The sequence below is a fragment of the Necator americanus genome, chromosome V (assembly GCF_031761385.1).
Source record: "Necator americanus strain Aroian chromosome V, whole genome shotgun sequence".
NCBI classification, from domain to species: domain Eukaryota; kingdom Metazoa; phylum Nematoda; class Chromadorea; order Rhabditida; family Ancylostomatidae; genus Necator; species Necator americanus.
Window position 1 is genome coordinate 2,163,739 of NC_087375.1, and position 14,237 is coordinate 2,177,975.

Consider the following 14,237-nt stretch of genomic DNA (forward strand, 5'->3'; position numbering starts at 1 on the left):
ACTGGCCAAATAGTGATATAAAGCACATGGAACGCTTTTCTGTGTAACGCAATAAAGTTTCTGGCATTTTCATTCTCCTACAATAGACTAGACTTCGGTACGTATGAGCAAGTTGTATTGTTCTTTTCGAACTGTTTTCCGGACTGGAAATTATTAATTCTTAGAATAAGATTTATTTCTAAAGACTGCAATTTATACAGAAAAGAATAGAGATCTCAGAAACAACGAAAATATACAATTCATCAACAAACAATAACAAATGCGTGATTATGATACCGTTTCCGAAGCATATAACAACGGGAACAAATGTCCAAGATCAGCAATGTTCCTCTGTAGCACCAACCGGTAGATTTCTGTGTTCGAATCCATCGTGATCTGAATCAATTCTTTTCCGTTCATTCATCAGGCGTAGTATTCTAGTAAAAGATGCAAAAAAAAACCATAGTTGTACGATGAAAAAATTATCACAAACAACAATTAAAATAAGAAGCAAGAGTCAAGCCTTTTCTTCTTTCAAAAGGTTTGGTGCTCCTTCATTTGGAGTCTAGCGGATACTACAGCTACACTAACTCCAGAAAACTCATTGTGTATTCGACATGTTTTTGATATTTTACAATATGGTGCAATTAATAACATCCAAGTCGATTGCTTTCACCCTGACCTTTTGCTTTGGAGGACTTCTGAACTAAACATTTATGTATGAGCTTAAAAGCAGTAAAATATATTTGAAAGGAACAGAACAACGGAACAGCAAAATTCAGTTGCGGATCTCCGGAATTCTTGAGATCTATGTTCCGGTTTTCATTTTGTTCCACTAAAATTTATACTGGTCTCATACCACGGCTCCGTTATCTGAGCAAATAAACGAGAAAAATCTTCGAAAATCTGAAACAGGTCTTGGACATGTTCAGCTTTAACCATTAGAAGTGAAACAGGACGTTTCTTCTCTCGAATTTTAATGTAAAGCAAAAAAAAAAATTACAATGAGTTAACAGCTGCGAAAATGCAGTACTCACATGTAGCCTCGCATCCTCTCCTTTTAAGACTGCACTGTGGACTGCTAGCACACTGTTGCAAGATGCGCCTCGTCGCTGAAAAAAAAATTATCCAAATACCTGAATGAGGTGACAATGTTGTTGTTTAATACACAAAGAGAACGGCTATTCTTCCGAACCTGAAAATGCCTCCAAATTTCGAGCAGCAACAAGAAGCCCTCATAACAAGAAACATGGGGAAGAATCTCCAGCGTTAGATCAAACCTACAACGTTATATACGAATGTATTGGTAGATTTGTGAGCGCTTGGGCAGATAAATAGTGGAATCATAATAAAAGAAACCTTTCTGAAAGGATATCACCCTTTCTTACTATATACAACCATCTGTCAAATCGATCGATCATTTCCTCCGTTGGGGGCTTGGATTTATCCACAACGTTTTCGAATTTTGTCTATAAAACATCCAAGAAGATATTTCACCAGTTAACATCTATATACTAGTTACCATAATGGTGGCAAGTTCAGCCTTGACTACGGGAAGCATAAACCATAGGCACGGAGGATTTTCTGCAACTATTTCCATCAACCCTTGGCTAATCCAGCTCGAATATAATCTCTTGGAGATTTCCAAGAATCTGAAATGAAATACACATCTGCAAAAAAAAGTTGACAAAAGTTACAGGAAAATCGAAGCAGTTAAATTTAATTGAGTAGTATAAACGTAACTACCTTGTATGCATCTGTATGTATGTACTCATCCACCCATATTTTTTAAGAAAGTACAGTAAGTATTCTATAAAAACCGAGAATGAGAGTCCTCACTTTGAAACAAAATCCCTTTCGATGTCCCAGTCTTGAAAAAGAAAATCTCCACCGAGCGCGTCATGACATAAAGCTTCCGTCATTACTTCTGCCTAAATTCTGCGAGGACTTTCCTTAGGAGTGGCAATAAATCAGCTAACTAGCTGACCTTAAGATTTTCTTACAGAGGAAATGTATTCAAAAAAAAAAATAAAGAGAACTATTTGCTGACCACAAGTTTGCATGTTTCGAGGTTTGATTCTCTGGTATGCGAAAGACAGGTTGTTCTCATTGCATCCAAAAAGACATGAGCTCGATGAAGTGCGTTCTCCTGAATATGAGACAATCAATAAATCATAAAAACCGCCAGGATTTGATTTGAGGAACACCTGGATACTATAATGATAATGGATAATAGATGAATAAGAATTTTTGTAATAGATTATGTGAAATCTAGTTAGTGGGCTCAGAACAGGTGTCACTTCCTTTCGACAGTCTAAAGAGTTTTGTTCTTGCAAAAATTTTTAAAAAGTAGCCTTAAACAAGTTAAAGTTGAACTGCGAAAATAAGTATCCCTGTGATGTACATGCAAATTTGCACCTGTACCTAAATCTGTACATATAAACGTATACGTATTCGTACACAAATCCCACTGATTGATTAATTTGAAATTTGATTTGGACGAAATTTTGCACACAGATACTTTTGACAGGGCGCAGATTATAAACGTTTCTTGTGCAAATAACGACCCGTTGTTCAATTTGAATGATTTTAAACCACTTTAGTCTTAGATGCTACCACATTATTTTTAAATGTTAACTACTAAACTAGAGAGCTAGAGCTTTAATATGCTTTAATCTAAGAGGATCTGTGATTACTAGAAGAAAGCAACGCATACATCAGGTGGTTTGGGTTTCTGCAGATGTCGTGCGCCTTTTCCAATAATCCCCGAATGGGCCAATTCGTTGGGCCGCCTGCCAAGCGGAATAGATCTAATTGCTTGCAGAAAAGATTCTTCCTGAAAAGCGCGAAGTGCTTGAATGTAAGAAAAAAATCCTAGAACATAGGTTGCAAACGAACCTGAGCTTCCTCGATTTCTGTCAGCTTAGCTGCGCGCTCTTCACTCTCATATTTCCAAGCCACGAGGTCCTCTGAATCGCCAAACAGCATTTTCGCTTCCTTAAAGTAACCAATCAATAGCCATATCAGTATCACTAGTATAGTCACAATAAAAATGTATTTAAAGACATGACGAGTTAACTGATGTGAATTGTGACCAAGGACTAGGGCCCTAGCCGTAGATAGTAACCCATTCGCGAGGAGCGATTAGAGTGAAAGCAAAGTAAGAAGGATTAACGACTTTGAAGAATTGAGCGAATTTCCAAAAAGTTCTGACGAAAACTCATCACATGAGGTGTACGTTTACGGGGTATCGCTCTTTTGAGACTACGGTCTATGGTCTTCCAAACTAGTTCCAAGTTATTATGAACTATGATAAGATACATTAATAAGTTGGACCAAATTTCAAGAACTACTCACTGTTAACTATTTTAAACGGCCATATTCATCTCCACTTTCATCATATTGTCTCATAAATGCCTATTTTCGTTGATTGGTTTTATTTTCAATTTTCTTGGATGATTCTTCGGAGAATTGCTCAAAGGCAACTTGTAAGTGTACATGCAGCGAATAGAAGAGAACAAGCAGGAGAATTTTTTGAACTTTCCTCCTAGATAAAGAATCTTACCTGGATACAACACGTGAGAAATGACAGCAAGAATAGGTGGTTGTAACCTGGTAGGAAAGAACTCAATTGCCGGAATACGAAAAGGAAAATGGTTGTTCGATACTCTTCAAAGACGGAAATCGCAATGTCACATTCTGTAAATGAAAAAGCAAGGTAGAAGAATATGTCATTGATTTCTTGAACATTCAAAATAACAGAAAAAATAAGGTGTTGTACTACTAACCACGACAAACCATCGATAAAGCTACGCGTTGCAAAGATGCTAGCTGTAGCATAAGCTTATAGGCATAGCGGATTTGCATCTTCACAGAGCGATTCTGCAAGAAAAAGAAATCACAATTCACGAATTAAAGCGACCACTGGTACTCAGCAGTCAACACAAAACAGAAATTTTGAGGTAAGGTGACTTTTAAGTTTCAGATGGTGGTGATGTCTTATGCTACAAAAAAAAACTTCAATTCTGCCGAATTTGACTTAAAATAGTAAAAAGTTCCCAGCACTATTCACGTATGAATAGCTGCGTATTCCTGAAGTTATTACTACTTGTTGGAATGTTTAAAATTTATTTTGCAGCACCTATAGAACATAGAATTTACGACATGCGACAGTTTCATTTTTGTAAGTGGAAAATAAGAAACATCTTACAGGAGATCCCTCTTTAAACTGCGCCATGGAAGTAGATGTGACCTCGATCAAACGAGAAACAGCCAGCACCAAATCCATCGCTGTTTGTATATCATCCGTCTGAAGGTTAGCCAACATGAATTTCCACCAGAAACAAGGGACTTTTCATTTAAAAAAAATGAAAGTTAATAAACGTAGAAACGCAGCCTGCATTACTTTTCCAACCAAATTTCTATGAAGTGAACATCAAACATTTGCTAAGAAAGGCAACTTAGTGCTAGAACTCACTTCGATGGATTCTTCAGCAGTATTCAGGACAACGTACAAAAGACTAGTATAAAGTTCTCCAAGCGTCGCATCGGGATAAAGACTGAAAGCGTATCAAATACTTTATTCTTAAAAAAAAACACAACATGAAAGCCGAAAAGCCGCATGCTTTTTTTGTCGTTACAAGTACGGTCGGCATAAAACATTTTGTAACATGACGACGCAATCCATGCTCTGTGAAGACTTGCACTAAACTCCCTCTACAATATATTAAAGATTCGCAGACTCCTGTTTTTCTTGATGATTTTCCATTATTTTTCGTATAATAGTGCATGATTAAGATTATGTGGTCTTAGTGAAGTCCTTCTCCACTAGTTCTGTAGCTTGTTTTGCTTCTAGGACGCCTCTAAGATCTTAGTGTGTAAGAAGTTAATTTGTGCACCATTTTTTTGCACTGTTTTCATCTTTCGTAGTCCTGTTCACGTAATGCCGGGAAAATCCTGTTCCATTAAATCAGAGGTTTCCTTTTTAGGGAATGCCTTGGCCCAGGGCATCCCTTGAAAACTCATTGTATAGGCTAGACACGCGTTCATGAACCTCAAACGATTCTGAATTTAAGTGAACGCGTTGGCACATTCCAACCGGATTGATTACACCTGACACCATCCTTCAATTTAACAAAATCTGTATGTTGTCTGGACATCAATAAAGACTAAAGTAGAACAGTAACTTCTTTTCCAATAGGAGTGCCTAGTGCTGTGGGGACACTACAGGATTTGGCCTAGCGATCCAGAATCGGCTGCGTTGTCCTCAATGCCAACGTTCTCCATAGGGCATACTTTCTTTCCAGCTTTAATATGTGAAAAAGAAGGGCCAAACATACCGGAAATATTTCAACTGCAGTGAGTCTTCAGCTGTTTGTTCCCATTCAAGAAGGACTCGTATGTTGTTGAGAACCCGAAGAATTGAGGACCTTGCTGAACTTACAGAAAATAACAGAGCAGATTTGAGATACTATGGCTGAGGTTCAAAAGATGAAGGTTAAATTAAAAAGTAATCAAGTAGGCCACAAAAGTCGGTTTGGGGGAACCTCCCTTACCTCACTTTTCTGACAAACTTGTTCACTTTTCAATTGTCTGAATGAAATGACTCACATGTATCGTTCTCTCTGTCAACCACGCGCATAACATTAGTCAAAGACTCGTAAGCACAGCGCATTACATTTGGATAGTACGGCACAATCGTGGAAAGGAATGCGCATAGAGCGGAGAGCTGAAAAAAAGAGAATAGAAAATTATTAACAACGTCGATAAACTAACCGATTGCGGTTCATTGCATCCAGTTATGAAACGACAAATGATTTCTGCGGCTTTCATTTCCCCATATATAATCGATACACCGTGAAGATAGCGGATGACAGTCCCAGCCCTGATTGAAAAAAAAATTGTTTTATTCGAAGTTCGAATACAGAAATAAAACGACTAACCAGGGTGGACTTGAAATAGCAGCATCAATGACGAACTGTAACCTTTTTCCGGAAGCAAATTCAGCAGCTGGAGGATATTCGGCAATGGAGAGATTTTGCTTGGAATGAGCGGTTCGTACTATGAGATTCACTATCTCGCCCTGTAAAGGAATGTTTCACATAAATTTACCCTTAACCGAGTCGCCCATAATACAGTACAGCAAGATGACATCGATGTGTCCTGTCTCGACACCTAGTCAGCTGCGTTGGAAGCGGCTCAGTCAGCAATTTGACCTTCTCTTACATTCATAACGTATATAAGTTGCTCTGCTAATGCTGAACCTTTTTCTTTCTTATAAATAAGGAAACATGAGATTTTCGATGTTTGGATCTCTCGTTCTTTTAAAACGTATCGTAACGCTGAGCATTAATTTCAACTGGTCTTTTTTTGCAAAACACTACATTCAAAGCAGCAACTCCAACAATATAAAAAGTGACAGATAATGATAAAACAGCCTCACCACTACTATGACTATCTTCTCCCGAATGGCACGACATACTCCAGGATCTTGATGTTCAAACTCTGAACATGTAAGAAATTTATTTAGGATAAAAAGAGAGTTAAGAAACTAATGCAGCTTACGACTGAAAATCAGTGGGTCAAGAGCCATTTCCATAACGTTAGCGAAAACGACAGACAGTGAATGCACATCTAAGGCACGGACCATTTGTTTTGTAAATTCCATGTAAGGCATTGAAGAAAGCACAAGACGCTGATCAACAGACATCAGTTGACGAATTCCTCGGAAAAAGTTCGACGGCGTAGCTACAATTAAGAACACTACTAGTTAGAACACTAATATTTCACGATTATATTTCAAGATTTCAGAAGTATAACCGTTATGATATACCTGCATCAGAGTTTTGCCGAATGAGACAACGAAGTGTTTCCACAGAACACGTTACCAGTTTGAAGAAAAACACGAAGTCCAGGTTTTCAAACACTCCCTCCTTTGAAGGCTTATCAAGACTATCCTGTAATTATGCTCTCTAACGTATAATACAACATAACAGAAGAAACAAACGAAAACAATACGGTTCTAAACAGACCTTAATCATGCGAGAAACAACTTTTTCTAGTTCCGTGTTACTTCGCCGTGTAAGGAAATTGAAAACATCGGATAAAGAACTGAGTTTCATATTGTAGTCCTCGTGTATACTAGCTAGAACAGCTGCGGACACCTGGATTTCATGGTTACAAAATGAAATTTTGAAGAAAATGTCCATAGCTCGGAAAAGAGTCCGTTACAAGATCTAAACTTCCTAACCTGGTTTCTCTCTTTGACTTTAAAATCTTCAACATAGGCTTTAAACTGAGCGGCACCAACAGTGAACAGATGATCCACAATAGATCCAGGAAAAGTGATTCTAAACGTTTGAACGGGAATGTATGTTGGAAGAGTAGCTCGAATATTGCAATATTACAAATAAATATTACGCAATGTGGAGCCAAATCCAATTGAAATGACTGCCATGGCGTGAAGCTTCGAACAGTACAGTCATGCATTCATCTGGACACTTTGAAAGCCTGAAGATATCCGAGAAAGCGAATGATTGCAGGAAGAACTTAATGAAAAACACTAACAGGACGTTTATAGTAGTGTCGATCAGCTTTATAAGTTGAGCAACAGATCCAACCATTGTAAACATATCAAGGATAGATTCAGCTCCTCGTGGCAGATTCATTAGGGTTGAGCGACCAGCATTATGTTGAGACAACTCCGACGATATAGTGCAGCACCACTAAGACAATTACAAACGATCACATAGTATAGAGTACAATAATAAAGATGGAACATTCCGCAAAGGAAGATTGTTCCGCTCAAAGTACTCGAAAGCCCACAAAGTTTTTGAGGAGAACAAAATTAAGAAAGGCCATCTGGGAGTTTTTGTGGCTAGTTTCGAGGACTACACGCAGCACAACTTTCGCTAATTTAACGGCAGACTAAGACTTACTGAAAGGACATCAATCGCAGACTGTTTAAGAAAGGACGATGCCACAGCATTTTCGACCATCTTCATCAGTGTTATAGCAGCATTCTCTACAGAGCTGTAGTCTACGGCTATAAAACAACAGTTTGGCGAAAACTCATCAATCAAAGATATAAATTGGAGGAAATATACGAACCACATTGAGGGTTTTCCTTGCTCAAAAAACTTTGATGTGTATTCTCATGAATGAGTAGTCCAATAAAACCCAAAACAGCATTCCTGAAACAAACATTCTACAGCATTGTTCGGTTCTGAGAAAATTCTGAGGTCAAGAAGAGAAGAATTCCAGACGTTTCTAAGCATTTAAAAGGTTTGTAATCATGATTTGTTGAAGAAATCCTTGAAGAAGAATTAAGTGTTCGAATTAAGTGGGGTAGATCCCCAAAATTTTGTACGCTAGCTACAAATACCCCACTAAGCGCACTTAGTTTTGACATTCCGCTAAAGAGACTGAAGACGTCATTCTGCGGTAATGCAGTCTAGCAGTTTCAGAATGGCGAAGGGACAGAACCAATTGATCGACTAGGTTGAGCGCAAGAGTGGACAGAAAGATGATTGATAGATCATGATCCTCCATCAACAGAGCCACAATTGTGCCGCTGGATGACAATCTTGAGGTCCGTCGCTCTTCATAACAGGAACGCTCGGAGTCGACAGTAAGAAAATGAGGTAAAAACTGTTAAGGAACAGAGCGAAACAAGACTTCGGCGTCTTAGAGGATCTATCACATGTAGGCTAAGGTTACTGAGAGAAAAAAAGGAAGATAGAGCTTCTAGAAATAATAAAGCAGTTGAGTGCCCCCTACCCCACCAGCTACACTTCACCCGACTCTACCTGAATACCACTACCTGTTTTCGCCGAAAGTTGCAAACGTTGGAATGGAAGAAAACAATGGAAAGAAACGAACAACTGCAAAGAAATATTTTTAAAAAGTAGAACTTGAAAACTAAAACCCACCTTGAAGCCGGTATATAACAGAATGCTTCTGATGCAGGTGAAACTATTTCAGTAGCCGGCAATGAAACCCAAACAGCACGACGGTACACAGAGGTTACATCGCCCATTGCTGTTAGTTTCATGAAAGCCTCATAAATTGTAGTGATCTTTCGATATTTCTGAATGGGACGATCAAAGAAGGTACACTGCGCGGCTACGCAGTTCATTTCCAAGCCGTATCATAAGGATTCAACCTCTTATTACCTCGCACCATTCTGCATTAGAGTAAGTCTTCCGCTGATCCTTGCTGCCGCTTGTGGAGTGCTCTTCAGGCAAGACATCTGCGATCGGTTCCTCTTCTATCTGTTCTGGCTGAGAAAATTACAATGTTAGCTAACGAAAATAAGAACAAAATTAATCGAAATGTTCGATTTTCAATGAACCTCGGCATAGTAAGATGTCTTATTAGTTTTTAATCAGCTCTACACGAAATTGTTAAATAATTAATTTTATTGACTAATGTTTCCTCGAAACGCCTTCTCCAGAGTTTCAAATGGCCGATTCAATTCATAATCTAAAGGAGATTGTGAATTAAATCGAATATTTATTAGAATAGTTAAAATGTTCACTCAAATTAGAAAATAATTAGTTGTCTATCTAATGAAAGAAGAATTAATGATTAATGATTTAGAAGAAGTAGAGAATAAAAACAAAAATAAAAAATCCGAATATTTATCCCTCTATCTTATTTGTAGAAAGATTTGAACGCTTAAATTGTGAACTGAATCCTCAATTTCAGGCTCTGAAGAAAACAATTCGCCGAAACGTTAGCTTGTAAAACACGCACACAACGTTAAAAAATCAATTAGAACAAAATTATAACGAATATATAACAACAGTAAAAACAAAATATCATAAAAATAAAATAAAATGAACAAAATGGATAAAATGTAACAAAAGTGCGTACCGCTTCAGGAATTTCAGCAATGATCGGGATAGGAGCAGAAGTTGGACTTGCCGGCGATTCAATGCCGGGTGAAGCTGGAGATTCCACATCCATACGAACCAATTTGAAGAAATTTACGGACACAAAGTCGCTTTTTTAAAAAGTCTCAACAATCCCTTCGCTTCATTGGAGCGCGAAGTTTGCACGTGCATGTGGACGAGTTCTCGTGTGCGTACTACATCCTGCAACATTTTCACGGTTTCCCTGAATTTCATTACATTCGCTTCAGCTTGGCGGATCACATCTCTTCTGGTAAGAACTGGTATATAAGAATTTGTTGTTTTGTTGCATGTCAGTTTTATATCCAATCGTTTATTAAGTGCAGCGGTCCACGGTCCGTAACCTCAGTTGATAACGCCCAGTTCTCCAGTGTTCTTTTTATTTTCTCTTGTACAATTCTTTCTTTCCTTTGTTTTGTACTTTGTTTCACATAACTTGGTTGCTTCACATCCATATAGAAAATTCTCCTCCTAGTAGAACCAGCTCGACTATGTGGACTCATCAATTCCTCTTGGATGCAGTAATGTGACTTCTTTTTTCACGCTGAAATACCGTTATGAGTCTTTTTTTTTCGGATACTAAAGGATTCTGAACGTTTTCTATCCTCGAAAATAACACATTTTGTTTGATTCTCTTGGTCTTATCAAAAAAAATATTGTTTGACCAGTGTATGTAGAAGAAATTGTGGAAGTAAGATAACAGAGTCGTTTGTACTTAGAATATTGTCGTAATTGCGCTTTAAATAATAATAATAAGCAATTTAAACCTAAGTAAGCTACGCTATTCAAACGACATTATGACACAACATAAACATACGTAGTGAGATTCCGCTATTTTTTTCTGTCTACGATCAAAAATAGTGGATGACTACAGGTAATAGGTAGCATTAACGGATCACTATGTGCTAGTTGGTTACGTTTATATGATAAGTGCATATTTATTTAGATTTATTCACTTATTATTTATTATTATTCATTTGTATAACATTACATAGCATTATTTTCCATTCAGTAAGAAGTATTTTATGATATCATCTTGTTTCATATTTCAGCTCGTAAGAGAGCCATGAGGGTGATATCTGACTATGTTGTAGTTCGTCAAAAAATAAGTGTATTCTGGTAACGATCTTAGTAGTTATTTCTTGATAATGATTTTAGTAATGTTACAACGTCATCACATTGTCGTGGAGTAGGTGTTGAACTTTGATGTCCCTTAAAATGAGATTATATTGGTTATGATATGATATGTGATCCGAGAATTTCGCTGGATAAATGGCTCAAAAACCCTGACGAAAAAGCTGAGCCAAGAAGACGTTTTCGACGCTTTCAAATCCAACCGGGACTCTTTGTTGCACTGAACCATTGGTATTAGAGAGGGACATTTTCTGTCTTAGTTCGACATACTTAATTCAAAAGAAAGCATTTTTTGGAGGCCTAGGATACCAACGTTGCTACAGGACTGTCTTCACTTCTGAACCGCGAGACGACCAACCGTCATCATTTATGTGATCTCGTTTCAAGGAACACCCTGGTCCAACGCATCCAACCTTAGAAAACTGATACTTTTCGTTTTACTCTTGAACATCTTCGGTGTTATCATATACTTGATCGTTATAATGATACTTGATAATCGGTATACTTGATAGATTCTCCGCAAACTCAGGTGTAAAATAAAAAAAAACGAATTTGCGATATGGCATACGATTTATTTAGCAATGCTAGCCCTGCGTACCCTCGGAACAGCTCGTTTTCATTTGATTCGATGTGCTTCATCTTTCACGCAGATCCCAACTAACGCTGGAAAGGTAACTCATTCTTGTTTCTTTTGTGCATTTTTTTTTTCGATAATTGGCTACTATCTCTGTAGGAATTGTTCTGGATCAATATTCATCTAAAATCACCTGATAATGAGTTTGGGAATCTATTCCCTCCTTAAAGGTTATCTCTGCGCCCTCACTTAGCAGCAAGCGGAGATGACTGGTCATCCTCCCACAAGGACTTGCATAAACACTGTTTTTTACATCTAAACATCCAAATACAGCGCATTATTATCGAAATGCAGTGTTTTTACCAATTAAATGATGTGTTGTTCGCCTTTACCTCGAGCGCAAATGCTTGCCTAATTATATGAGCTTTCCCGTACTTTTGTTTCGGTTGTATGCTGCTACTGTTTGCTTCTTTCCACTTTGTTCACATTGAGAATGAGAATGGTATGTGAGAGAGGGACAGAGACAGACAGAAAGCGAGGAAGGAAGAATTCTGAGCTTCTCTTTAAGTAGATGAACTTATCCAGGAATTAGTAGATGAAAATATCCAGGAAAAGGAATCCAAGAAACATGAATTCGTTCATTATAAAAGAGAACAGCGGTACGTGTTCTCTGCCGTTATTGTTAATTTTCTTCGTTTTATTTTTTATAAATGTCTCCCAGAACAAAAGTCTATCTGTTGTGGAAAAACATCTTTTCGTTAGAACGATAAAGCAACAATCACATTGAAAAGAAAATGGTTTTTTTTTCTCGAAGGTGCGATCAGATCCATTCGAAGCATACTGCCTTATATCTTTGATAAAAAAAATGGTTCTTTTATTGCAAATTTATTGTTATTTTGTCTAATAATTGAGATGATTTTTTTGAGGTACCTCCTACTCTCGAGGAGTTTGACCCACTTAATCCTGGAGAATGGCAGCTTGGAGTGAGTTCGTGTTAAACGTCTTTTATCATTTTTGTTGTCGAGGTTCAGATTTCGCGACTTTTTTTCTACACTAACAGTTCGATAATTATTATTTCAATTCTATCAATTATAACATCAATTATTATTTTTTATTATTCATTGTCTGAAATAATCTGTTCGCAGGCAGCTGGTAAGATCCTTCCTCGTCTTCCCGAAGGTACCAAAGTGGGAAAACTAGTGATGGGCAAGTATGGTCTGTATGATCCTCAACTTCGAAAACGAGTTGAAGTTTATTCCGTAAGTTTTCTGGATTTTATTCAGAGTGCAGCACAGTACACTTTGAGAGATATAATTAAGTCTGAGAATTTTAGAAGAGGCTCAAACAAACGCTGAACATTAATTCAAAGAGTATATAGACTGCTACTGGTGTTAATTTGTCATTAATTGAAATTGAGCAAACACATGCGAAAAACTAAGCCAACGATGTTCGTATTTTCTTTTCCCATTTTATTTAACATTCATTACTGAATGTTAAAATATTCTGAAGTATGTTCAAAGAAAGAAAAATCGTAGTATAATGATGATAAAGAAAAAAAGTACAAATTATAATGAGTAGATAACAATAGTCACATCTGTAACCCACTTGCATTACTTCCACTCCATACCATTCATTCCTCTTCGGTGGGGTTCAGCGATAATCAAGGATCTTTCGCCATCTTTCTTTCTCCCCTCATCCTCTGTTTCTTTCTGATTATGCGCCTTTGCTCGAAAATCCTCGTTCCCGTGAATGAGAATCAGCTAGGGATTACATTTCGTTTTTCAGCTTGCCCCTGTTTCTGGAAAAACCTTCAGACTGATAGAAATGTGTTTTTTCATTATTTAAGCATAATCAGCGAAACGGACGATGGCATCCTGCTAACCTAATAACGTATAAGCCTAGATTATTCGCAATTTAAGGCGCAATCTTTTGCCTTGTAGCACATCTTAGGATCTATATAAGTTCAGTAACTCGCGGATTCGGAAATCCACTCATTGCTGCACTTTCTGTGTTTCTCTGTTGTTTTTCATTTATTGGTCATCATTTCAGAAGGCTCTCGCTGAAGGAAAAAAGTCGGAGGAAGCAGGTCCATTTGATCGTGCAGTGACCAGAATTGTGAAGGTGCTTGGTATGTGTTGCTTTTCACTATAATCCTCTTCGAATTTATATTATCAGATTGGATATCATCATCTTTTAGGTACCATGTGTTTCATCATTGGTATCTACAACCTATTTACTCTTGCTTACGGAAAGCTCCTACCTCCTTACTCCTACATGAATGCACCAAGGAAATAAATTGTATGGTAGATATTCATTAGATAAATTGTTTGTCGATCTTGAATTGTGTGCGGTGTTCTAGTTTTGGTAAGTCCTACCACTATTTTGTGCATGAACGCGTCGTCTTTTTTCTTGTCAAGTCTTCTTCAAATTAAAATATTCGCGTATTGCGTCGGATTTAATCTGGTTTTGTTTCTGGTGATGTGAAAATGTAAAAATTGAGAATTTGTCAGGTTCGGTTTTTCTTTCTGCACTCACATTTTTACTATTAGGTCGCCGAATCGAACTGATATTGCTCTATAGACGAGAATATATTAGATGCTTCTGAATTCAGCTTCAGGAATACGCAGTTTCGTTGG

The 14,237-nt window shown here is 37.5% G+C and overlaps 2 protein-coding genes across 2 annotated transcripts; one reads left to right on the forward strand and one right to left on the reverse strand.

Annotated features, from left to right (window-relative positions):
• Positions 1 to 267: 267 nt before the first annotated feature.
• On the reverse strand, positions 268 to 9,948 carry RB195_012702 (uncharacterized protein; the record flags this gene model as incomplete). Its single annotated transcript, XM_064202201.1, has 29 exons — positions 268 to 375; positions 1,017 to 1,091; positions 1,175 to 1,259; positions 1,339 to 1,448; positions 1,502 to 1,631; positions 1,819 to 1,910; positions 2,030 to 2,128; positions 2,696 to 2,815; positions 2,878 to 2,976; positions 3,545 to 3,678; positions 3,768 to 3,861; positions 4,190 to 4,288; positions 4,457 to 4,538; positions 5,319 to 5,412; positions 5,590 to 5,707; positions 5,755 to 5,863; positions 5,922 to 6,061; positions 6,422 to 6,483; positions 6,544 to 6,726; positions 6,812 to 6,935; positions 7,011 to 7,142; positions 7,229 to 7,328; positions 7,399 to 7,488; positions 7,546 to 7,703; positions 7,917 to 8,023; positions 8,089 to 8,171; positions 8,910 to 9,067; positions 9,153 to 9,260; positions 9,856 to 9,948. 29 exons carry the CDS (start codon positions 9,946 to 9,948, stop codon positions 268 to 270), a joined length of 3,186 nt encoding a protein of 1,061 aa, XP_064058082.1.
• Positions 9,949 to 11,608: 1,660 nt separating this feature from the next.
• Positions 11,609 to 13,896, forward strand: RB195_012703 (uncharacterized protein; the record flags this gene model as incomplete). The annotated part of the gene is made up of 5 exons (XM_013453315.2): positions 11,609 to 11,698; positions 12,528 to 12,584; positions 12,747 to 12,860; positions 13,651 to 13,729; positions 13,799 to 13,896. 5 exons carry the CDS (start codon positions 11,609 to 11,611, stop codon positions 13,894 to 13,896), a joined length of 438 nt encoding a protein of 145 aa, XP_013308769.2.
• Positions 13,897 to 14,237: the final 341 nt, after the last annotated feature.